Consider the following 24583-nt stretch of genomic DNA (forward strand, 5'->3'; position numbering starts at 1 on the left):
GAGTAAAGTTAAGGGATTAATCTATAGGTGCAACATGGAATAAGCCTTTGTATTATGTGTACATAATTGTGGACGATTAAAATTTTCTTTACCAAATAAGCAAGTGCACTTACTAGTTGCAATAATGTGACAAGGCTGGCAATAACTAGAAAGGCATTGTTTGGCTATTGGTCTTGTCTTTAGTACAAGTTGTCAGGGGAGAGCGCGAACGCAGTCCCCCACTACCAGAAATTATGCAGTCGAGATTCCCACATTTGGGGAATTTGCAAGGGTCAGCACAACCTCGAGTGCAATGGCTGAGCCTCGCCCTGGGCGAACCACCTTCGTGATCATGGTTTCTCCCCTGCCAGGTAAGTATGAGTTGTTCGACTGATTCATGGGGATCTCTTTCACTCACATGCTCTTCTGACTCATGGTAAGAATGACAACAGACAATTGTTCACTGATATCTCATCTTTCGTTTAAAAAGGTTTTAATATGACTTATTTTGTTTATTTTTGAAAGTTGAGATCACTGTTGATGTTCGGATGGATTGGAAGGAAGTCATCTAAAAAACAAGCCAAATCTAGAAGAAAACAATGTATAATGGACCTTTTCTTTTTGTTGTCAAAACATTGGATGTTGCATACTATATCTGCTGCAATAAATATTTTTTTTAATTCATCTGAAGCATTTTCTGTACCAAGATTTCTATGGAGGTGTGTGTTTTAAAATACAGAAAAATTGGAGCAATGTTTACAGTCAACTGTACATAATATTGGCATGCCGATTGGCTGGCCTAGGGAAGAGCATAGACAGTTTAGCTTCCTGATTGGCTGGGGGCAAAATGAGGTTCCTTCTTCTGATTCAGAATGAATTACCAATGCCAGTCTCATGATTCCGATTTAGATGCTAAATGAGTAAAGTTAAGGGATTAATCTATAGGTGCAACATGGAATAAGCCTTTGTATCATGTGTACATATTCGTGGATGATGTAAATTTTCTTTACCAAATAAGCAAGTGTGCTAACTAGTTGCAATAATAATGTGACAAGGCTGGCAACAATTAGAAAAGCATTGTTTGACTATTGGTATTGTCTTTAGTACAAGTTGTCAGGGGAGAGCGCGAACGCAGTCCCCCACTACCAGAAATTATGCAGTCGAGATTCCCACATTTGGGGAATTTGCAAAAGTCAGCACAACCTCGAGTGCAATGGCTGAGCCTCGCCCTGGACGAACCACCTTCGTGATCATGGTTTCTCCCCTGCCAGGTAAGTATGAGTTGTTCGGCTGATTCTTGGGGAGCTCTTTCACTCACATGCTCTTCTGACTCATGGTAAGAATGACAACAGACAATTGTTCACTGATATCTCATCTTTCGTTTAAAAAGGTTTTAATATGACTTCTTTTGTTTATTTTTGAAAGTTGAGATCACTGTTGATGTTTGGATGGATTGGAAGGAAGTCATCTAAAAAACAAGCCAAATCTAGAAGAAAACAATGTATAATGGACCTTTTCTTTTTGTTGTCAAAACATTTGATGTTGCATACTATATCTGCTGCAATAAATATTTTTTTAATTCATCTGAAGCATTTTCTGTACCAAGATTTCTATGGAGGTGTGTGTTTTAAAATACAGAAAAATTGGAGCAATGTTTACAGTCAACTGTACATAATATTGGCATGCCGATTGGCTGGCCTAGGGAAGAGCATAGACAGTTTAGCTTCCTGATTGGCTGGGGGCAAAATGAAGTTCCTTCTTCTGATTCAGAATGAATTTCCAATGCCAGTCTCATGATTCCGATTTAGACGTTAAATGAGTAAAGTTAAGGGATTAATCTATAGGTGCAACATGGAATAAGCCTTTGTATCATGTGTACATATTCGTGGATGTAACTGCTCATGAAGGATATTTTGTTTTTTGTGGAATAAAACGCCATGCTCCAACTGATGTTCAACTGGTTCTTTATCTTCTTGTTACCAGCAAACACCGTGAAAAACTACGGTGAAATGAACAACAATAAACACAAATATTAATTTTAGAAACATAAACTTATAACTCAGATATTAATGCAATACAGATAAATATACAAACACACCGTGTGCGCCTCTCCACTTAATATTCACAAGCAATTTCAGTCCATGTCCACTTTTCTTTATCCGATGTGAGCTTCTTCTGGTCGCTTCTCCGTGCTTGTGTCAGTTAATCATTCGCTCCGCTCGCGCGCACCTTCCAGTGTCAAATTTCAATCCAGCCAGCAGGTGGCGTCAAATCAACAAAGAAATTAAATTAAATATTTCCACAGTTAAATCAAACAAATGACAATGAATAACCACATTTAACTGCGACAGCTACAGTGGATGATGTAAATTTTCTTAGCCAAATAAGCAAGTGTGCTAACTAGTTGCAATAATAATGTGACAAGGCTGGCAATAACTAGAAAGGCATTGTTTGGCTATTGATCTTGTCTTTAGTACAAGTTGTCAGGGGAGAGCGCGAACACAGTCCCCCACTACCAGAAATTATGCAGTCGAGATTCCCACATTTGGGGAATTTGCAAGGGTCAGCACAACCTCGAGTGCAATGGCTGAGCCTCGCCCTGGGCGAACCACCTTCGTGATCATGGTTTCTCCCCTGCCAGGTAAGTATGAGTTGTTCGACTGATTCATGGGGAGCTCTTTCACTCACATGCTCTTCTGACTCATGGTAAGAATGACAACAGACAATTGTTCACTGATATCTCATCTTTCGTTTAAAAAGGTTTTAATATGACTTATTTTGTTTATTTTTGAAAGTTGAGATCACTGTTGATGTTCGGATGGATTGGAAGGAAGTCATCTAAAAAACAAGCCAAATCTAGAAGAAAACAATGTATAATGGACCTTTTCTTTTTGTTGTCAAAACATTGGATGTTGCATACTATATCTGCTGCAATAAATATTTTTTTTAATTCATCTGAAGCATTTTCTGTACCAAGATTTCTATGGAGGTGTGTGTTTTAAAATACAGAAAAATTGGAGCAATGTTTACAGTCAACTGTACATAATATTGGCATGCCGATTGGCTGGCCTAGGGAAGAGCATAGACAGTTTAGCTTCCTGATTGGCTGGGGGCAAAATGAGGTTCCTTCTTCTGATTCAGAATGAATTACCAATGCCAGTCTCATGATTCCGATTTAGACGTTAAATGAGTAAAGTTAAGGGATTAATCTATAGGTGCAACATGGAATAAGCCTTTGTATCATGTGTACATATTCGTGGATGATGTAAATTTTCTTTACCAAATAAGCAAGTGTGCTAACTAGTTGCAATAATAATGTGACAAGGCTGGCAACAATTAGAAAAGCATTGTTTGACTATTGGTATTGTCTTTAGTACAAGTTGTCAGGGGAGAGGGCGAACGCAGTCCCCCACTACCAGAAATTATGCAGTCGAGATTCCCACATTTGGGGAATTCGCAAGGGTCAGCACAACCTCGAGTGCAATGGCTGAGCCTCTCCCTGGGCGAACCACCTTCGTGATCATGGTTTCTCCCCTGCCAGGTAAGTATGAGTTGTTCAGCTGATTCATGGGGAGCTCTTTCACTCACATGCTCTTCTGACTCATGGTAAGAATGACAACAGACAATTGTTCACTGATATCTCATCTTTCGTTTAAAAAGGTTTTAATGACTTCTTTTGTTTATTTTTGAAAGTTGAGATCACTGTTGATGTTTGGACGGATTGGAAGGAAGTCATCTAAAAAACAAGCCAAATCTAGAAGAAAACAATGTATAATGGACCTTTTCTTTTTGTTGTCAAAACATTGGATGTTGCATACTATATCTGCTGCAATAAATATTTTTTTAATTCATCTGAAGCATTTTCTGTACCAAGATTTCTATGGAGGTGTGTGTTTTAAAATACAGAAAAATTGGAGCAATGTTTACAGTCAACTGTACATAATATTGGCATGCCGATTGACTGGCCTAGGGAAGAGCATAGACAGTTTAGCTTCCTGATTGGCTGGGGGCAAAATGAGGTTCCTTCTTCTGATTCAGAATGAATTACCAATGCCAGTCTCATGATTCCGATTTAGAAGCTAAATGAGTAAAGTTAAGGGATTAATCTATAGGTCCAACATGGAATAAGCCTTTGTATCATGTGTACATATTCGTGGATGATGTAAATTTTCTTTACCAAATAAGCAAGTGTGCTAACTAGTTGCAATAGTAATGTGACAAGGCTGGCAACAACTAGAAAGGCATTGTTTGACTATTGGTATTGTCTTTAGTACAAGTTGTTAGGGGAGAGCGCCTACGCAGTCCCCCACTACCAGAAATTATGCAGTCGAGATTCCCACATTTGGGGAATTCGCAAGGGTCAGCACAACCTCGAGTGCAATGGCTGAGCCTCGCCCTGGGCGAACCACCTTCGTGATCATGGTTTCTCACCCTGCCAGGTAAGTATGAGTTGTTCGGCTGATTCTTGGGGAGCTCTTTCACTCACATGCTCTTCTGACTCATGGTAAGAATGACAACAGACAATTGTTCACTGATATCTCATCTTTCGTTTAAAAAGGTTTTAATATGACTTCTTTTGTTTATTTTTGAAAGTTGAGATCACTGTTGATGTTTGGATGGATTGGAAGGAAGTCATCTAAAAAACAAGCCAAATCTAGAAGAAAACAATGTATAATGGACCTTTTCTTTTTGTTGTCAAAACATTTGATGTTGCATACTATATCTGCTGCAATAAATATTTTTTTAATTCATCTGAAGCATTTTCTGTACCAAGATTTCTATGGAGGTGTGTGTTTTAAAATACAGAAAAATTGGAGCAATGTTTACAGTCAACTGTACATAATATTGGCATGCCGATTGGCTGGCCTAGGGAAGAGCATAGACAGTTTAGCTTCCTGATTGGCTGGGGGCAAAATGAAGTTCCTTCTTCTGATTCAGAATGAATTTCCAATGCCAGTCTCATGATTCCGATTTAGACGTTAAATGAGTAAAGTTAAGGGATTAATCTATAGGTGCAACATGGAATAAGCCTTTGTATCATGTGTACATATTCGTGGATGATGTAAATTTTCTTTACCAAATAAGCAAGTGTGCTAACTAGTTGCAATAATAATGTGACAAGGCTGGCAACAATTAGAAAAGCATTGTTTGACTATTGGTATTGTCTTTAGTACAAGTTGTCAGGGGAGAGCGCGAACGCAGTCCCCCACTACCAGAAATTATGCAGTCGAGATTCCCATATTTGGGGAATTCGCAAGGGTCAGCACAACCTCGAGTGCAATGGCTGAGCCTCGCCCTGGGCGAACCACCTTCGTGATCATGGTTTCTCCCCTGCCAGGTAAGTATGAGTTGTTCGGCTGATTCTTGGGGAGCTCTTTCACTCACATGCTCTTCTGACTCATGGTAAGAATGACAACAGACAATTGTTCACTGATATCTCATCTTTCGTTTAAAAAGGTTTTAATATGACTTCTTTTGTTTATTTTTGAAATTTGAGATCACTGTTGATGTTTGGATGGATTGGAAGGAAGTCATCTAAAAAACAAGCCAAATCTAGAAGAAAACAATGTATAATGGACCTTTTCTTTTTGTTGTCAAAACTTTGGATGTTGCATACTATATCTGCTGCAATAAATATTTTTTTAATTCATCTGAAGCATTTTCTGTACCAAGATTTCTATGGAGGTGTGTGTTTTAAAATACAGAAAAATTGGAGCAATGTTTACAGTCAACTGTACATAATATTGGCATGCCGATTGGCTGGCCTAGGGAAGAGCATAGACAGTTTAGCTTCCTGATTGGCTGGGGGCAAAATGAGGTTCCTTCTTCTGATTCAGAATGAATTACCAATGCCAGTCTCATGATTCCGATTTAGACGTTAAATGAGTAAAGTTAAGGGATTAATCTATAGGTGCAACATGGAATAAGCCTTTGTATCATGTGTACATATTCGTGGATGATGTAAATTTTCTTTACCAAATAAGCAAGTGTGCTAACTAGTTGCAATAATAATGTGACAAGGCTGGCAACAACTAGAAAGGCATTGTTTGACTATTGGTATTGTCTTTAGTACAAGTTGTCAGGGGAGAGCGCGAACGCAGTCCCCCACTACCAGAAATTATGCAGTCGAGATTCCCACATTTGGGGAATTCGCAAGGGTCAGCACAACCTCGAGTGCAATGGCTGAGCCTCGCCCTGGGCGAACCACCTTCGTGATCATGGTTTCTCCCCTGCCAGGTAAGTATGAATTGTTCGGCTGATTCTTGGGGAGCTCTTTCACTCACATGCTCTTCTGACTCATGGTAAGAATGACAACAGACAATTGTTCACTGATATCTCATCTTTCGTTTAAAAAGGTTTTAATATGACTTCTTTTGTTTATTTTTGAAAGTTGAGATCACTGTTGATGTTTGGATGGATTGGAAGGAAGTCATCTAAAAAACAAGCCAAATCTAGAAGAAAACAATGTATAATGGACCTTTTCTTTTTGTTGTCAAAACATTGGATGTTGCATACTATATCTGCTGCAATAAATATTTTTTTTAATTCATCTGAAGCATTTTCTGTACCAAGATTTCTATGGAGGTGTGTGTTTTAAAATACAGAAAAATTGGAGCAATGTTTACAGTCAACTGTACATAATATTGGCATGCCGATTGGCTGGCCTAGGGAAGAGCATAGACAGTTTAGCTTCCTGATTGGCTGGGGGCAAAATGAAGTTCCTTCTTCTGATTCAGAATGAATTTCCAATGCAAGTCTCATGATTCCGATTTAGACGTTAAATGAGTAAAGTTAAGGGATTAATCTATAGGTGCAACATGGAATAAGCCTTTGTATTATGTGTACATAATTGTGGACGATTAAAATTTTCTTTACCAAATAAGCAAGTGCACTTACTAGTTGCAATAATGTGACAAGGCTGGCAATAACTAGAAAGGCATTGTTTGGCTATTGGTCTTGTCTTTAGTACAAGTTGTCAGGGGAGAGCGCGAACGCAGTCCCCCACTACCAGAAATTATGCAGTCGAGATTCCCACATTTGGGGAATTTGCAAGGGTCAGCACAACCTCGAGTGCAATGGCTGAGCCTCGCCCTGGGCGAACCACCTTCGTGATCATGGTTTCTCCCCTGCCAGGTAAGTATGAGTTGTTCGACTGATTCATGGGGATCTCTTTCACTCACATGCTCTTCTGACTCATGGTAAGAATGACAACAGACAATTGTTCACTGATATCTCATCTTTCGTTTAAAAAGGTTTTAATATGACTTATTTTGTTTATTTTTGAAAGTTGAGATCACTGTTGATGTTCGGATGGATTGGAAGGAAGTCATCTAAAAAACAAGCCAAATCTAGAAGAAAACAATGTATAATGGACCTTTTCTTTTTGTTGTCAAAACATTGGATGTTGCATACTATATCTGCTGCAATAAATATTTTTTTTAATTCATCTGAAGCATTTTCTGTACCAAGATTTCTATGGAGGTGTGTGTTTTAAAATACAGAAAAATTGGAGCAATGTTTACAGTCAACTGTACATAATATTGGCATGCCGATTGGCTGGCCTAGGGAAGAGCATAGACAGTTTAGCTTCCTGATTGGCTGGGGGCAAAATGAGGTTCCTTCTTCTGATTCAGAATGAATTACCAATGCCAGTCTCATGATTCCGATTTAGATGCTAAATGAGTAAAGTTAAGGGATTAATCTATAGGTGCAACATGGAATAAGCCTTTGTATCATGTGTACATATTCGTGGATGATGTAAATTTTCTTTACCAAATAAGCAAGTGTGCTAACTAGTTGCAATAATAATGTGACAAGGCTGGCAACAATTAGAAAAGCATTGTTTGACTATTGGTATTGTCTTTAGTACAAGTTGTCAGGGGAGAGCGCGAACGCAGTCCCCCACTACCAGAAATTATGCAGTCGAGATTCCCACATTTGGGGAATTTGCAAAAGTCAGCACAACCTCGAGTGCAATGGCTGAGCCTCGCCCTGGACGAACCACCTTCGTGATCATGGTTTCTCCCCTGCCAGGTAAGTATGAGTTGTTCGGCTGATTCTTGGGGAGCTCTTTCACTCACATGCTCTTCTGACTCATGGTAAGAATGACAACAGACAATTGTTCACTGATATCTCATCTTTCGTTTAAAAAGGTTTTAATATGACTTCTTTTGTTTATTTTTGAAAGTTGAGATCACTGTTGATGTTTGGATGGATTGGAAGGAAGTCATCTAAAAAACAAGCCAAATCTAGAAGAAAACAATGTATAATGGACCTTTTCTTTTTGTTGTCAAAACATTTGATGTTGCATACTATATCTGCTGCAATAAATATTTTTTTAATTCATCTGAAGCATTTTCTGTACCAAGATTTCTATGGAGGTGTGTGTTTTAAAATACAGAAAAATTGGAGCAATGTTTACAGTCAACTGTACATAATATTGGCATGCCGATTGGCTGGCCTAGGGAAGAGCATAGACAGTTTAGCTTCCTGATTGGCTGGGGGCAAAATGAAGTTCCTTCTTCTGATTCAGAATGAATTTCCAATGCCAGTCTCATGATTCCGATTTAGACGTTAAATGAGTAAAGTTAAGGGATTAATCTATAGGTGCAACATGGAATAAGCCTTTGTATCATGTGTACATATTCGTGGATGATGTAAATTTTCTTTACCAAATAAGCAAGTGTGCTAACTAGTTGCAATAATAATGTGACAAGGCTGGCAACAACTAGAAAGGCATTGTTTGACTATTGGTATTGTCTTTAGTACAAGTTGTCAGGGGAGAGCGCGAACGCAGTCCCCCACTACCAGAAATTATGCAGTCGAGATTCCCACATTTGGGGAATTCGCAAGGGTCAGCACAACCTCGAGTGCAATGGCTGAGCCTCGCCCTGGGCGAACCACCTTCGTGATCATGGTTTCTCCCCTGCCAGGTAAGTATGAATTGTTCGGCTGATTCTTGGGGAGCTCTTTCACTCACATGCTCTTCTGACTCATGGTAAGAATGACAACAGACAATTGTTCACTGATATCTCATCTTTCGTTTAAAAAGGTTTTAATATGACTTCTTTTGTTTATTTTTGAAAGTTGAGATCACTGTTGATGTTTGGATGGATTGGAAGGAAGTCATCTAAAAAACAAGCCAAATCTAGAAGAAAACAATGTATAATGGACCTTTTCTTTTTGTTGTCAAAACATTGGATGTTGCATACTATATCTGCTGCAATAAATATTTTTTTTAATTCATCTGAAGCATTTTCTGTACCAAGATTTCTATGGAGGTGTGTGTTTTAAAATACAGAAAAATTGGAGCAATGTTTACAGTCAACTGTACATAATATTGGCATGCCGATTGGCTGGCCTAGGGAAGAGCATAGACAGTTTAGCTTCCTGATTGGCTGGGGGCAAAATGAAGTTCCTTCTTCTGATTCAGAATGAATTTCCAATGCAAGTCTCATGATTCCGATTTAGACGTTAAATGAGTAAAGTTAAGGGATTAATCTATAGGTGCAACATGGAATAAGCCTTTGTATTATGTGTACATAATTGTGGACGATTAAAATTTTCTTTACCAAATAAGCAAGTGCACTTACTAGTTGCAATAATGTGACAAGGCTGGCAATAACTAGAAAGGCATTGTTTGGCTATTGGTCTTGTCTTTAGTACAAGTTGTCAGGGGAGAGCGCGAACGCAGTCCCCCACTACCAGAAATTATGCAGTCGAGATTCCCACATTTGGGGAATTTGCAAGGGTCAGCACAACCTCGAGTGCAATGGCTGAGCCTCGCCCTGGGCGAACCACCTTCGTGATCATGGTTTCTCCCCTGCCAGGTAAGTATGAGTTGTTCGACTGATTCATGGGGATCTCTTTCACTCACATGCTCTTCTGACTCATGGTAAGAATGACAACAGACAATTGTTCACTGATATCTCATCTTTCGTTTAAAAAGGTTTTAATATGACTTATTTTGTTTATTTTTGAAAGTTGAGATCACTGTTGATGTTCGGATGGATTGGAAGGAAGTCATCTAAAAAACAAGCCAAATCTAGAAGAAAACAATGTATAATGGACCTTTTCTTTTTGTTGTCAAAACATTGGATGTTGCATACTATATCTGCTGCAATAAATATTTTTTTTAATTCATCTGAAGCATTTTCTGTACCAAGATTTCTATGGAGGTGTGTGTTTTAAAATACAGAAAAATTGGAGCAATGTTTACAGTCAACTGTACATAATATTGGCATGCCGATTGGCTGGCCTAGGGAAGAGCATAGACAGTTTAGCTTCCTGATTGGCTGGGGGCAAAATGAGGTTCCTTCTTCTGATTCAGAATGAATTACCAATGCCAGTCTCATGATTCCGATTTAGATGCTAAATGAGTAAAGTTAAGGGATTAATCTATAGGTCCAACATGGAATAAGCCTTTGTATCATGTGTACATATTCGTGGACGATGTAAATTTTCTTTACCAAATAAGCAAGTGTGCTAACTAGTTGCAATAATAATGTGACAAGGCTGGCAACAATTAGAAAAGCATTGTTTGACTATTGGTATTGTCTTTAGTACAAGTTGTCAGGGGAGAGCGCGAAAGCAGTCCCCCACTACCAGAAATTATGCAGTCGAGATTCCCACATTTGGGGAATTTGCAAAAGTCAGCACAACCTCGAGTGCAATGGCTGAGCCTCGCCCTGGACGAACCACCTTCGTGATCATGGTTTCTCCCCTGCCAGGTAAGTATGAGTTGTTCGGCTGATTCTTGGGGAGCTCTTTCACTCACATGCTCTTCTGACTCATGGTAAGAATGACAACAGACAATTGTTCACTGATATCTCATCTTTCGTTTAAAAAGGTTTTAATATGACTTCTTTTGTTTATTTTTGAAAGTTGAGATCACTGTTGATGTTTGGATGGATTGGAAGGAAGTCATCTAAAAAACAAGCCAAATCTAGAAGAAAACAATGTATAATGGACCTTTTCTTTTTGTTGTCAAAACATTTGATGTTGCATACTATATCTGCTGCAATAAATATTTTTTTAATTCATCTGAAGCATTTTCTGTACCAAGATTTCTATGGAGGTGTGTGTTTTAAAATACAGAAAAATTGGAGCAATGTTTACAGTCAACTGTACATAATATTGGCATGCCGATTGGCTGGCCTAGGGAAGAGCATAGACAGTTTAGCTTCCTGATTGGCTGGGGGCAAAATGAAGTTCCTTCTTCTGATTCAGAATGAATTTCCAATGCCAGTCTCATGATTCCGATTTAGACGTTAAATGAGTAAAGTTAAGGGATTAATCTATAGGTGCAACATGGAATAAGCCTTTGTATCATGTGTACATATTCGTGGATGTAACTGCTCATGAAGGATATTTTGTTTTTTGTGGAATAAAACGCCATGCTCCAACTGATGTTCAACTGGTTCTTTATCTTCTTGTTACCAGCAAACACCGTGAAAAACTACGGTGAAATGAACAACAATAAACACAAATATTAATTTTAGAAACATAAACTTATAACTCAGATATTAATGCAATACAGATAAATATACAAACACACCGTGTGCGCCTCTCCACTTAATATTCACAAGCAATTTCAGTCCATGTCCACTTTTCTTTATCCGATGTGAGCTTCTTCTGGTCGCTTCTCCGTGCTTGTGTCAGTTAATCATTCGCTCCGCTCGCGCGCACCTTCCAGTGTCAAATTTCAATCCAGCCAGCAGGTGGCGTCAAATCAACAAAGAAATTAAATTAAATATTTCCACAGTTAAATCAAACAAATGACAATGAATAACCACATTTAACTGCGACAGCTACACTGCCACCAAAATTACAATGATTGAAATTCACTACACATTAAAGAACTTTAAATCTTGTAATTTTCAATAAAATAACTATCAACCATAAACCTTTGTTATGAAACACACAGAAATCAGTAACTTGATAAACTCAAATATCACATTTTAATGTTGTATCAAATTTTGTACTTTACTGTAGTTTAGGACTCACTTTTAACCAAAACCACTAGTTTTTGAACAGGTCTCTCCAGAAAAGATAGTTGTCTCAGACGTTCACCTTTGTTCCCTAAATCTCTTTGACCTACTTGGATCTTAACCTTTCTCACTAAACCATCTGAGTTCCTCTTCAAAAGCTTCCTTCTGTGCTAGCTGGAAGAGTACAGAAGCAGCCATTTGTCTTTCTTTCACACTGATGGCTCCTGATTTGTCTCTTTTTGCAAGACTTTTAATCCTTGCTACCACATTAAGTGCTGTGATCCAATCAGAGCATTTCATGAACCTCTCAAGAAACCTGTCTTGCTCAATAGCATCTGTTTTAAGAACTTTTACCTCTGGGTCACCAACAAGAAGTTCTGGAGATTGTTGGTTCGTGATAATTTCTCTTTCCCAAGGGAATTTAGGTCCAGTGAGCCAGTTTGAGTTTATTAGCTCTGCCACCTTGAGGCCTCTAGATGCGTGGTCAGCTGGATTTTGATCAGCTTTAATGTAAAACCATTGGTTTGGGTCTGTAGTGTCTCTTATTTTTTGAACTCGATTTGCAACAAACACATGAAAGCGACGAGCATCGTTTTTTATGTACCCAAGAGTCACTTGAGAATCTGTCCAGAAAAACTCCTCATCGATTTTCCGCTCAAGCTCTGCTCTAAGAAAGTTACTAACAAAAGCAGAAACTGCAGCTGCAGTGAGCTCGAGGCGCGGGATTGTGACTATTTTTATAGGTGCCACTCTGGCTTTACCCATAACTAGAGCACAATGCACTTGTTCATCTGTAACAAACCTAATGTATGAGCATTGTCCATAGCCACTGCTGCTAGCATCAGAAAAATGATGCAGCTCAACCCTTTTGATTTTGCCTAGGTTCTCAGGAAAGAGGCATCTAGGTATTTCGACCTTTCGAAGATTTTCCAAGTCACAGAGCCAAGCTTTCCACTTGGTTTCCAGTGCGGAAGGAACAGGTTCATCCCATCCAACTCCACTTTTGCACATTTCCTGGAGTACTTGTTTTCCTATCAAAGTGTAGGGTGAAAGAAATCCTAACGGGTCATACACACTTGCTACTGTTGCTAGAATTCCTCGGCGTGTGGCTGGCCTTTCTTTGAGGGCTCCACTGAATGTGAACACATCGGCTTCCACATTCCATTTTACTCCCAGCACACTTTTCATTGGAACTTCAGAGTAGTTCATGTTTACATCCGTAGTGTTGCCAGCTCGTTCACTTTCAGGAATAACACTCATGACTTCTTTGTTGTTGCACACAAATTTGTGCAAACGCAACTTCCCTTTAACACAGAGTTTGAGTGCTTCACAGACTAGCTGCTTGGCTTTCTTATCTGTTTCAACACTGAGAAGCCCATCATCCACATAAAAGTTTTTGTGAATGAAACTGGCTGCCAGTGGGTAGTCCTTTTCGTTTCTTCTGGCGAGATGTTTCATGCCAAATTTAGCACATCCAGGCGATGACGCTGCACCAAACACATGCACTCGCATGCGATATTCCTTTGGCTCAGTATTTGTATTTCCATCCTTCCACCACAAAAACCTTAAGAAATCTCGATCCTCTGGATTAACATGGAAGCGGTGAAACATTTTCTCCACATCGCACATTATTGCGATTCTGTTCTCTCGGAATCTGCACAATACTCCTGCCAGAGTATTGATCAAGTCTGGGCCTGTAAGTAAGTGGTCATTTAAAGAGGTGTCTTCATGTTTAGCAGAGCAGTCAAAAACAACTCTAATTTTTTCTGGCTTTCTGGGGTGATACACACCGTGGTGTGGAATGTACCATGTGTTACCATCCTGTGGTGTTTCTTCTGCTTCCTCTGCATCACCATCTTTAAACACATTATTCATGAACTTTATGTAATCTTCTTTGTACTTGGGGTTCTTGTCCATTTTCATTTTCAAATATTTCAGACGAACTGTTGCAAGCTGCTTGTTATTTGGAAGCTGTGGATGTTCTTTAAAAGGTAAAGGCATTTCTAAATGACCTTGCTCATTGTAGTGAATGTTTTCATTTAGCATCTCTAAAAACTGAATGTCCTCTTGAGATATGTTCCCTTCTTTGGGGTTAGTGTCCAGAAAATCAGCTTCAAGTGCTTTAATCACAGATGCAGGTGTAATAGATGGCAATTCCTTTACTATTACACGATGGCAGGTCCCAGTTGCGCCCACTGAACCTGTCCATGGCTTAATGGGTCCCACAATGCTCCATCCCAAGTCTGTTTTAACTGCATAGGGATCATAATCCTCTCCTGGTATGACCTTCCTTGGTTTTAGAGCTCTTGTACAGTCATAACCAATGAGGAGAGCTACAGGACAGTCCAAGAGATCTGGCATTTCATTTGCAATGCTGAGTAGGTGGGGCCATTTTTTTGCAGTCTCTCGAGTTGGAATACTGTTTTTCTCAAGTGGAATGTATTCTCGAGTATATGTAGGTGGCAACTCAATATACTCTTGTGAGTGGTACCCTCTAACTCTCAGTCCTTCCACTCTTTGACTAGGCACAATAGAACACCTGTCAGTTATGGTTGTCAGCTTTAATTTAACGGGTCCTGTTCTTGCTTGTAATTTTTCACAAACATTTTGATCAATAAATGTATTGCTGCTTTGGGTGTCTAGCAAAGCATAAACCAATGTCTCTGGTCTATTTGTTGAAGAAGAAAGCCAAACTGGGACAATCATTGAAGTGCAATCACTGTTGTCCAATTTCACACTGCATGATACAGTGGCTGCATTTTCCTCTTTCGGTAACATCTCAGGCTTATCTGGTTGTGGATGATCTTCATGAAGAGGAGAAGGGTGCTTCCGCTTGCAAACATTACATGTTACTCTTTGTTGACAGTTCTTGGATATGTGACCAACACGAAGACAACCAAAGCACATATTGTTGTCGATAATGAACTGCTTCTTTTCTTCAAGAGACATTGCTGTAAACTTGTCACATTTGTAAATAAAGTGATTTTGCCTGCAGCAGATGCATTCAATTTGCCTTTTATTCTGAGTTGAGGAAAGGTTGGGTTTGGATTTTTTGTTGATCTGTGTTGCAGCTGTGGCCTTTTCATTTGTAGACACATTCATTGTTGTCATCAGGACACTGGCTTTCTGACGTTTTTGTTCCTTTTCAGGTTTTTCAAATGTGTTCTTTAAGGCAAACAAAGAAGAAACTGGATTGCATGCTATTCGTGCTTCTTCTGCCACAAAGTCAGCAAACTCTGTGAAACCTGGATATTCCTTTCCTTCATCTAACAGTTTTGACACATGACGGTTCCAGCGGGTTGTTGCCCAATCAGGAAGTTTCAGTAATAATTTTTGATTCTCCTCACAATCATCCAACACTTTGAGGCCCTGAACATGGGGCATAGCATTCTTACAGGAAACAAGGAAATCACTAAACTCTCTCAGCTTTAGTGACTCTTTTGGTCCGATCTTTGGCCAACTGCTTAGCTTTCCCCGAAAAGCTCTTTGAACTACAAATGGGTGGCCATAACGGTTGTTCAGAGCATCCCAAGCTTGGTTGTAAGCTTCCTCATCACTGCGATAGAATGTCCCTTCTAAAACACCAAGAGCTTCTCCATTAATGTATTTCTTCAAGTAGAAAAGTTTATGGGCTGAATTTGTGCAACTAGTCTCAATAAGAGCCTTGAAGCAAGTGCTCCACTCAGTAAACTTCAGTGGGTCTCCTGTAAAGGTAAATGGCTCTGGTATTGGAAGTCTAGTCATTGCTAAAGACTCCTTTAAAGCTTGAACTAGAGATAACTCACTTTCTTTTGACGCTACTCTAGTATCACACTTGGGCACTGGAAGATATTTTGGGATCTTGTTGGTTATACCTTCAAAGTTAGGAGGTGCCGTACTCTGGATAGCTTGGGTGTATGGAGGACTGTTAAGAGGTTTGGGAAGCTGACTAAAAGACAAAGTACCTTTTACTTCACTGTTTCTTATTTCAGCATTCAATTTTGATTCCTCTTCAGCATACACATTGTATTCAGCCTCAATAACCTCAAGATCTCTTTGCTTTTCCAACAATTTTAATCTCTCTTGTTGAGCTAATATCTCCTTTCTTTGGGCAGAAATTTCCTTTTCCCTGCTTATTTCAGCTCGTTTAGATGCCAACCGTGCAGCTGCCTCTGCTTTCTTTGCAGATACCTGACTTCCTTGCTTACTATAACTGTTCTGGCTACTTTTTTCAGCCCTAGACACAGTTGAGCCATACATTGACTTAGCATCTTCTCTCTGAAGCAACTGAAGGAGTGAGTCTTTTACAGCAATTGCATCAAACTCCTTATCAACATCTGCATAGCGCCTTTTCAGAAGCAACATCATTTCAGTGGAAACTGAAGAACAGCTATCCATCTTTCTTCTAAAATCTTGAGATGGAGTAGTCAGTGTACGTAAAGCTACATAATCTTGCTGTAGGTCAGATTCACATTTTCCTACTGATTTGATCATTTCAGTTAACTCTGCTTTTGAACATTCCTTTTTAAGTTTGGACCTAGAGAGTTGAATCTCTGCTTTAAAGTTTACATATGTTGACATAAACTTTCTTTCTTTACTTGTTATCTCAGACTGTTTAAAGTCACGCATTTTTTCTGTTAGTTTTCTTTGACGCTCTGAGCGTCTCACCTCTGTCTCAGGTTGGGATGATGGCTGAGTCAAACCTATTTTATGTATTTCAAGGTCTGCATAAATTTCACCTAAGCGTATTTCAACTTCCTCTCTTTCTGCATCTTCAACTTCAGTTTCTAATTTCTTTTCTAAATGTAACTTTTCAAATTCTAAAGCTACAAGTACTTCCTCTAAAACACGAGTTTCTTGTACACCCTGCTCCATTGTGAACAATATTTTACACCAACAGCTAAGAACAATGAAAGAAAACTTAACATGAGAACACTACTTCAAATTTCAAACTGTAAAATAGTAACAACCCTTTTTTCTTTTTAACAAACTTTCAATAATATCTGTAGCATACACCGTTAATGTCCGTTTTTAAACAACTTTCAATATCTGTAGCATACACCGTTAATGTCCGTTTTTTTTTTTAACTCATAGATACAGTCTGACCTGGTTTCGTATGATGTTGAAAGGCTCTGCAAAACTGCTCAGTTCCCAAAACGTCGTATCGGCCCTCTTTATTTCATGCGGATTGGGCCGCAGACTGTGGACTGCCGTCTTCAAAGCATGGCATGCAGGGCTCTGGCTGCGTACTTCTTAACAGGACACGTTTTTCACTGTAACTGCTCATGAAGGATATTTTGTTTTTTGTGGAATAAAACGCCATGCTCCAACTGATGTTCAACTGGTTCTTTATCTTCTTGTTACCAGCAAACACCGTGAAAAACTACGGTGAAATGAACAACAATAAACACAAATATTAATTTTAGAAACATAAACTTATAACTCAGATATTAATGCAATACAGATAAATATACAAACACACCGTGTGCGCCTCTCCACTTAATATTCACAAGCAATTTCAGTCCATGTCCACTTTTCTTTATCCGATGTGAGCTTCTTCTGGTCGCTTCTCCGTGCTTGTGTCAGTTAATCATTCGCTCCGCTCGCGCGCACCTTCCAGTGTCAAATTTCAATCCAGCCAGCAGGTGGCGTCAAATCAACAAAGAAATTAAATTAAATATTTCCACAGTTAAATCAAACAAATGACAATGAATAACCACATTTAACTGCGACAGCTACAGTGGATGATGTAAATTTTCTTAGCCAAATAAGCAAGTGTGCTAACTAGTTGCAATAATAATGTGACAAGGCTGGCAATAACTAGAAAGGCATTGTTTGGCTATTGATCTTGTCTTTAGTACAAGTTGTCAGGGGAGAGCGCGAACACAGTCCCCCACTACCAGAAATTATGCAGTCGAGATTCCCACATTTGGGGAATTTGCAAGGGTCAGCACAACCTCGAGTGCAATGGCTGAGCCTCGCCCTGGGCGAACCACCTTCGTGATCATGGTTTCTCCCCTGCCAGGTAAGTATGAGTTGTTCGACTGATTCATGGGGAGCTCTTTCACTCACATGCTCTTCTGACTCATGGTAAGAATGACAACAGACAATTGTTCACTGATATCTCATCTTTCGTTTAAAAAGGTTTTAATATGACTTATTTTGTTTATTTTTGAAAGTTGAGATCACTGTTGATGTTCGGATGGATTGGAAGGAAGTCATCTAAAAAACAAGCCAAATCTAGAAGAAAACAATGTATAATGGACCTTTTCTTTTTGTTGTCAAAACATTGGATGTTGCATACTATATCTGCTGCAATAAATATTTTTTTAATTCATCTGAAGCATTTTCTGTACCAAGATTTCTATGGAGGTGTGTGTTTTAAAATACAGAAAAATTGGAGCAATGTTTACAGTCAACTGTACATAATATTGGCATGCCGATTGGCTGGCCTAGGGAAGAGCATAGACAGTTTAGCTTCCTGATTGGCTGGGGGCAAAATGAGGTTCCTTCTTCTGATTCAGAATGAATTACCAATGCCAGTCTCATGATTCCGATTTAGACGTTAAATGAGTAAAGTTAAGGGATTAATCTATAGGTGCAACATGGAATAAGCCTTTGTATCATGTGTACATATTCGTGGATGATGTAAATTTTCTTTACCAAATAAGCAAGTGTGCTAACTAGTTGCAATAATAATGTGACAAGGCTGGCAACAATTAGAAAAGCATTGTTTGACTATTGGTATTGTCTTTAGTACAAGTTGTCAGGGGAGAGGGCGAACGCAGTCCCCCACTACCAGAAATTATGCAGTCGAGATTCCCACATTTGGGGAATTCGCAAGGGTCAGCACAACCTCGAGTGCAATGGCTGAGCCTCTCCCTGGGCGAACCACCTTCGTGATCATGGTTTCTCCCCTGCCAGGTAAGTATGAGTTGTTCAGCTGATTCATGGGGAGCTCTTTCACTCACATGCTCTTCTGACTCATGGTAAGAATGACAACAGACAATTGTTCACTGATATCTCATCTTTCGTTTAAAAAGGTTTTAATGACTTCTTTTGTTTATTTTTGAAAGTTGAGATCACTGTTGATGTTTGGACGGATTGGAAGGAAGTCATCTAAAAAACAAGCCAAATCTAGAAGAAAACAATGTATAATGGACCTTTTCTTTTTGTTGTCAAAACATTGGATGTTGCATACTATATCTGCTGCAATAAATATTTTTTTAATTCATCTGAAGCATTTTCTGTACCAAGATTTCTATGGAGGTGTGTGTTTTAAAATACAGAAAAATTGGAGCAATGTTTACAGTCAACTGTACATAATATTGGCATGCCGATTGACTGGCCTAGGGAAGAGCATAGACAGTTTAGCTTCCTGATTGGCTGGGGGCAAAATGAGGTTCCTTCTTCTGATTCAGAATGAATTACCAATGCCAGTCTCATGATTCCGATTTAGAAGCTAAATGAGTAAAGTTAAGGGATTAATCTATAGGTGCAACATGGAATAAGCCTTTGTATTATGTGTACATATTCGTGGATGATGTAAATTTTCTTTACCAAATAAGCAAGTGTGCTAACTAGTTGCAATAATAATGTGACAAGGCTGGCAACAATTAGAAAAGCATTGTTTGACTATTGGTATTGTCTTTAGTACAAGTTGTCAGGGGAGAGGGCGAACGCAGTCCCCCACTACCAGAAATTATGCAGTCGAGATTCCCACATTTGGGGAATTCGCAAGGGTCAGCACAACCTCGAGTGCAATGGCTGAGCCTCTCCCTGGGCGAACCACCTTCGTGATCATGGTTTCTCCCCTGCCAGGTAAGTATGAGTTGTTCAGCTGATTCATGGGGAGCTCTTTCACTCACATGCTCTTCTGACTCATGGTAAGAATGACAACAGACAATTGTTCACTGATATCTCATCTTTCGTTTAAAAAGGTTTTAATGACTTCTTTTGTTTATTTTTGAAAGTTGAGATCACTGTTGATGTTTGGACGGATTGGAAGGAAGTCATCTAAAAAACAAGCCAAATCTAGAAGAAAACAATGTATAATGGACCTTTTCTTTTTGTTGTCAAAACATTGGATGTTGCATACTATATCTGCTGCAATAAATATTTTTTTAATTCATCTGAAGCATTTTCTGTACCAAGATTTCTATGGAGGTGTGTGTTTTAAAATACAGAAAAATTGGAGCAATGTTTACAGTCAACTGTACATAATATTGGCATGCCGATTGACTGGCCTAGGGAAGAGCATAGACAGTTTAGCTTCCTGATTGGCTGGGGGCAAAATGAGGTTCCTTCTTCTGATTCAGAATGAATTACCAATGCCAGTCTCATGATTCCGATTTAGAAGCTAAATGAGTAAAGTTAAGGGATTAATCTATAGGTCCAACATGGAATAAGCCTTTGTATCATGTGTACATATTCGTGGATGATGTAAATTTTCTTTACCAAATAAGCAAGTGTGCTAACTAGTTGCAATAGTAATGTGACAAGGCTGGCAACAACTAGAAAGGCATTGTTTGACTATTGGTATTGTCTTTAGTACAAGTTGTTAGGGGAGAGCGCCTACGCAGTCCCCCACTACCAGAAATTATGCAGTCGAGATTCCCACATTTGGGGAATTCGCAAGGGTCAGCACAACCTCGAGTGCAATGGCTGAGCCTCGCCCTGGGCGAACCACCTTCGTGATCATGGTTTCTCACCCTGCCAGGTAAGTATGAGTTGTTCGGCTGATTCTTGGGGAGCTCTTTCACTCACATGCTCTTCTGACTCATGGTAAGAATGACAACAGACAATTGTTCACTGATATCTCATCTTTCGTTTAAAAAGGTTTTAATATGACTTCTTTTGTTTATTTTTGAAAGTTGAGATCACTGTTGATGTTTGGATGGATTGGAAGGAAGTCATCTAAAAAACAAGCCAAATCTAGAAGAAAACAATGTATAATGGACCTTTTCTTTTTGTTGTCAAAACATTTGATGTTGCATACTATATCTGCTGCAATAAATATTTTTTTAATTCATCTGAAGCATTTTCTGTACCAAGATTTCTATGGAGGTGTGTGTTTTAAAATACAGAAAAATTGGAGCAATGTTTACAGTCAACTGTACATAATATTGGCATGCCGATTGGCTGGCCTAGGGAAGAGCATAGACAGTTTAGCTTCCTGATTGGCTGGGGGCAAAATGAAGTTCCTTCTTCTGATTCAGAATGAATTTCCAATGCCAGTCTCATGATTCCGATTTAGACGTTAAATGAGTAAAGTTAAGGGATTAATCTATAGGTGCAACATGGAATAAGCCTTTGTATTATGTGTACATATTTGTGGACGATTAAAATTTTCTTTACCAAATAAGCAAGTGCGCTTACTAGTTGCAATAATGTGACAAGGCTGGCAATAACTAGAAAGGCATTGTTTGGCTATTGATCTTGTCTTTAGTACAAGTTGTCAGGGGAGAGCGCGAACGCAGTCCCCCACTACCAGAAATTATGCAGTCGAGATTCCCACATTCGGGGAATTCGCAAGGGTCAGCACAACCTCGAGTGCAATGGCTGAGCCTCGCCCTGGGCGAACCACCTTCGTGATCATGGTTTCTCCCCTGCCAGGTAAGTATGAGTTGTTCAGCTGATTCATGGGGAGCTCTTTCACTCACATGCTCTTCTGACTCATGGTAAGAATGACAACAGACAATTGTTCACTGATATCTCATCTTTCGTTTAAAAAGGTTTTAATATGACTTCTTTTGTTTATTTTTGAAAGTTGAGATCACTGTTGATGTTCGGATGGATTGGAAGGAAGTCATCTAAAAAACAAGCCAAATCTAGAAGAAAACAATGTATAATGGACCTTTTCTTTTTGTTGTCAAAACATTGGATGTTGCATACTATATCTGCTGCAATAAATATTTTTTTTAATTCATCTGAAGCATTTTCTGTACCAAGATTTCTATGGAGGTGTGTGTTTTAAAATACAGAAAAATTGGAGCAATGTTTACAGTCAACTGTACATAATATTGGCATGCCGATTGGCTGGCCTAGGGAAGAGCATAGACAGTTTAGCTTCCTGATTGGCTGGGGGCAAAATGAGGTTCCTTCTTCTGATTCAGAATGAATTACCAATGCCAGTCTCATGATTCCGATTTAGATGCTAAATGAGTAAAGTTAAGGGATTAATCTATAGGTGCAACATGGAATAAGCCTTTGTATTATGTGTACATATTTGTGGACGATTAAAATTTTCTTTACCAAATAAGCAAGTGCGCTTACTAGTTGCAATAATTTGACAAGGCTGGCAATAACTAGAAAGGCATTGTTTGGCTATTGGTATTGTCTTTAGTACAAGTTGTCAGGGGAGAGCGCGAACGCAGTCCCCCACTACCAGAAATTATGCAGTCGAGATTCCCACATTTGGGGAATTCGCAAGGGTCAGCACAACCTCGAGTGCAATGGCTGAGCCTCGCCCTGGGCGAACCACCTTCGTGATCATGGTTTCTCCCCTGCCAGGTAAGTATGAGTTGTTCGACTGATTCATGGGGAGCTCTTTCACTCACATGCTCTTCTGACTCATGGTAAGAATGACAACAGACAATTGTTCACTGATATCTCATCTTTCGTTTAAAAAGGTTTTAATATGACTTCTTTTGTTTATTTTTGAAAGTTGAGATCACTGTTGATGTTCGGATGGATTGGAAGGAAGTCATCTAAAAAACAAGCCAAATCTAGAAGAAAACAATGTATAATGGACCTTTTCTTTTTGTTGTCAAAACATTGGATGTTGCATACTATATCTGCTGCAATAAATATTTTTTTTAATTCATCTGAAGCATTTTCTGTACCAAGATTTCTATGGAGGTGTGTGTTTTAAAATACAGAAAAATTGGAGCAATGTTTACAGTCAACTGTACATAATATTGGCATGCCGATTGGCTGGCCTAGGGAAGAGCATAGACAGTTTAGCTTCCTGATTGGCTGGGGGCAAAATGAGGTTCCTTCTTCTGATTCAGAATGAATTACCAATGCCAGTCTCATGATTCCGATTTAGATGCTAAATGAGTAAAGTTAAGGGATTAATCTATAGGTGCAACATGGAATAAGCCTTTGTATTATGTGTACATATTTGTGGACGATTAAAATTTTCTTTACCAAATAAGCAAGTGCGCTTACTAGTTGCAATAATTTGACAAGGCTGGCAATAACTAGAAAGGCATTGTTTGGCTATTGGTATTGTCTTTAGTACAAGTTGTCAGGGGAGAGCGCGAACGCAGTCCCCCACTACCAGAAATTATGCAGTCGAGATTCCCACATTTGGGGAATTTGCAAGGGTCAGCACAACCTCGAGTGCAATGGCTGAGCCTCGCCCTGGGCAAACCACCTTCTTGATCATGGTTTCTCCCCTGCCAGGTAAGTATGAGTTGTTCGGCTGATTCATGGGGAGCTCTTTCACTCACATGCTCTTCTGACTCATGGTAAGAATGACAACAGACAATTGTTCACTGATATCTCATCTTTCGTTTAAAAAGGTTTTAATATGACTTCTTTTGTTTATTTTTGAAAGTTGAGATCACTGTTGATGTTTGGACGGATTGGAAGGAAGTCATCTAAAAAACAAGCCAAATCTAGAAGAAAACAATGTATAATGGACCTTTTCTTTTTGTTGTCAAAACATTGGATGTTGCATACTATATCTGCTGCAATAAATATTTTTTTAATTCATCTGAAGCATTTTCTGTACCAAGATTTCTATGGAGGTGTGTGTTTTAAAATACAGAAAAATTGGAGCAATGTTTACAGTCAACTGTACATAATATTGGCATGCCGATTGACTGGCCTAGGGAAGAGCATAGACAGTTTAGCTTCCTGATTGGCTGGGGGCAAAATGAGGTTCCTTCTTCTGATTCAGAATGAATTACCAATGCCAGTCTCATGATTCCGATTTAGATGCTAAATGAGTAAAGTTAAGGGATTAATCTATAGGTCCAACATGGAATAAGCCTTTGTATCATGTGTACATATTCGTGGATGATGTAAATTTTCTTTACCAAATAAGCAAGTGTGCTAACTAGTTGCAATAATAATGTGACAAGGCTGGCAACAACTAGAAAGGCATTGTTTGACTATTGGTATTGTCTTTAGTACAAGTTGTCAGGGGAGAGCGCGAACGCAGTCCCCCACTACCAGAAATTATGCAGTCGAGATTCCCACATTTGGGGAATTCGCAAGGGTCAGCACAACCTCGAGTGCAATGGCTGAGCCTCGCCCTGGGCGAACCACCTTCGCGATCATGGTTTCTCCCCTGCCAGGTAAGTATGAGTTGTTCGGCTGATTCTTGGGGAGCTCTTTCACTCACATGCTCTTCTGACTCATGGTAAGAATGACAACAGACAATTGTTCACTGATATCTCATCTTTCGTTTAAAAAGGTTTTAATATGACTTCTTTTGTTTATTTTTGAAAGTTGAGATCACTGTTTATGTTCGGATGGATTGGAAGGAAGTCATCTAAAAAACAAGCCAAATCTAGAAGAAAACAATGTATAATGGACCTTTTCTTTTTGTTGTCAAAACATTGGATGTTGCATACTATATCTGCTGCAATAAATATTTTTTTAATTCATCTGAAGCATTTTCT

At 39.1% G+C, this 24583-nt stretch overlaps 1 protein-coding gene and 20 non-coding genes across 21 annotated transcripts; all 21 read right to left on the minus strand.

Annotated features, from left to right (window-relative positions):
- Positions 1-193: 193 nt before the first annotated feature.
- LOC139062781 (U1 spliceosomal RNA) lies at positions 194-358 on the minus strand. The gene has a single exon (XR_011516326.1). It is a non-coding gene; the product is annotated as a U1 spliceosomal RNA (small nuclear RNA).
- A 735-nt stretch (positions 359-1093) lies between these two features.
- LOC139062816 (U1 spliceosomal RNA) lies at positions 1094-1258 on the minus strand. The gene has a single exon (XR_011516359.1). It is a non-coding gene; the product is annotated as a U1 spliceosomal RNA (small nuclear RNA).
- A 1205-nt stretch (positions 1259-2463) lies between these two features.
- On the minus strand, positions 2464-2628 carry LOC139062798 (U1 spliceosomal RNA). Its single transcript, XR_011516342.1, has one exon. It is a non-coding gene; the product is annotated as a U1 spliceosomal RNA (small nuclear RNA).
- Positions 2629-3363: 735 nt separating this feature from the next.
- Positions 3364-3528, minus strand: LOC139062792 (U1 spliceosomal RNA). Its single transcript, XR_011516337.1, has one exon. It is a non-coding gene; the product is annotated as a U1 spliceosomal RNA (small nuclear RNA).
- Positions 3529-4260: 732 nt separating this feature from the next.
- LOC139062820 (U1 spliceosomal RNA) lies at positions 4261-4426 on the minus strand. The gene has a single exon (XR_011516362.1). It is a non-coding gene; the product is annotated as a U1 spliceosomal RNA (small nuclear RNA).
- A 734-nt stretch (positions 4427-5160) lies between these two features.
- On the minus strand, positions 5161-5325 carry LOC139063064 (U1 spliceosomal RNA). Its single transcript, XR_011516609.1, has one exon. It is a non-coding gene; the product is annotated as a U1 spliceosomal RNA (small nuclear RNA).
- Positions 5326-6059: 734 nt separating this feature from the next.
- Positions 6060-6224, minus strand: LOC139062910 (U1 spliceosomal RNA). The gene has a single exon (XR_011516451.1). It is a non-coding gene; the product is annotated as a U1 spliceosomal RNA (small nuclear RNA).
- Positions 6225-6956: 732 nt separating this feature from the next.
- Positions 6957-7121, minus strand: LOC139062782 (U1 spliceosomal RNA). The gene has a single exon (XR_011516327.1). It is a non-coding gene; the product is annotated as a U1 spliceosomal RNA (small nuclear RNA).
- A 735-nt stretch (positions 7122-7856) lies between these two features.
- Positions 7857-8021, minus strand: LOC139062818 (U1 spliceosomal RNA). Its single transcript, XR_011516361.1, has one exon. It is a non-coding gene; the product is annotated as a U1 spliceosomal RNA (small nuclear RNA).
- Positions 8022-8755: 734 nt separating this feature from the next.
- Positions 8756-8920, minus strand: LOC139062919 (U1 spliceosomal RNA). The gene has a single exon (XR_011516460.1). It is a non-coding gene; the product is annotated as a U1 spliceosomal RNA (small nuclear RNA).
- A 732-nt stretch (positions 8921-9652) lies between these two features.
- LOC139062783 (U1 spliceosomal RNA) lies at positions 9653-9817 on the minus strand. The gene has a single exon (XR_011516328.1). It is a non-coding gene; the product is annotated as a U1 spliceosomal RNA (small nuclear RNA).
- Positions 9818-10552: 735 nt separating this feature from the next.
- LOC139062826 (U1 spliceosomal RNA) lies at positions 10553-10717 on the minus strand. The gene has a single exon (XR_011516368.1). It is a non-coding gene; the product is annotated as a U1 spliceosomal RNA (small nuclear RNA).
- On the minus strand, positions 10630-16852 carry LOC107387131 (uncharacterized). Its single transcript, XM_070543882.1, has 2 exons — positions 11537-16852; positions 10630-11437 (listed from the first exon to the last, which is right to left on the minus strand). Exon 1 carries the CDS (start codon positions 16821-16823, stop codon positions 12087-12089), a length of 4737 nt encoding a protein of 1578 aa, XP_070399983.1. The 5' UTR covers positions 16824-16852; the 3' UTR covers positions 10630-11437; positions 11537-12086.
- Positions 16853-17816: 964 nt separating this feature from the next.
- LOC139062799 (U1 spliceosomal RNA) lies at positions 17817-17981 on the minus strand. Its single transcript, XR_011516343.1, has one exon. It is a non-coding gene; the product is annotated as a U1 spliceosomal RNA (small nuclear RNA).
- Positions 17982-18715: 734 nt separating this feature from the next.
- On the minus strand, positions 18716-18880 carry LOC139062793 (U1 spliceosomal RNA). The gene has a single exon (XR_011516338.1). It is a non-coding gene; the product is annotated as a U1 spliceosomal RNA (small nuclear RNA).
- Positions 18881-19612: 732 nt separating this feature from the next.
- On the minus strand, positions 19613-19777 carry LOC139062794 (U1 spliceosomal RNA). The gene has a single exon (XR_011516339.1). It is a non-coding gene; the product is annotated as a U1 spliceosomal RNA (small nuclear RNA).
- A 732-nt stretch (positions 19778-20509) lies between these two features.
- LOC139062821 (U1 spliceosomal RNA) lies at positions 20510-20675 on the minus strand. The gene has a single exon (XR_011516363.1). It is a non-coding gene; the product is annotated as a U1 spliceosomal RNA (small nuclear RNA).
- Positions 20676-21406: 731 nt separating this feature from the next.
- Positions 21407-21571, minus strand: LOC139062974 (U1 spliceosomal RNA). Its single transcript, XR_011516514.1, has one exon. It is a non-coding gene; the product is annotated as a U1 spliceosomal RNA (small nuclear RNA).
- Positions 21572-22303: 732 nt separating this feature from the next.
- Positions 22304-22468, minus strand: LOC139062929 (U1 spliceosomal RNA). Its single transcript, XR_011516470.1, has one exon. It is a non-coding gene; the product is annotated as a U1 spliceosomal RNA (small nuclear RNA).
- A 732-nt stretch (positions 22469-23200) lies between these two features.
- LOC139062787 (U1 spliceosomal RNA) lies at positions 23201-23365 on the minus strand. Its single transcript, XR_011516332.1, has one exon. It is a non-coding gene; the product is annotated as a U1 spliceosomal RNA (small nuclear RNA).
- Positions 23366-24099: 734 nt separating this feature from the next.
- LOC139063077 (U1 spliceosomal RNA) lies at positions 24100-24264 on the minus strand. Its single transcript, XR_011516622.1, has one exon. It is a non-coding gene; the product is annotated as a U1 spliceosomal RNA (small nuclear RNA).
- Positions 24265-24583: the final 319 nt, after the last annotated feature.

This window comes from Nothobranchius furzeri, chromosome 14 (assembly GCF_043380555.1).
Source record: "Nothobranchius furzeri strain GRZ-AD chromosome 14, NfurGRZ-RIMD1, whole genome shotgun sequence".
In the NCBI taxonomy this organism is placed as follows: domain Eukaryota; kingdom Metazoa; phylum Chordata; class Actinopteri; order Cyprinodontiformes; family Nothobranchiidae; genus Nothobranchius; species Nothobranchius furzeri.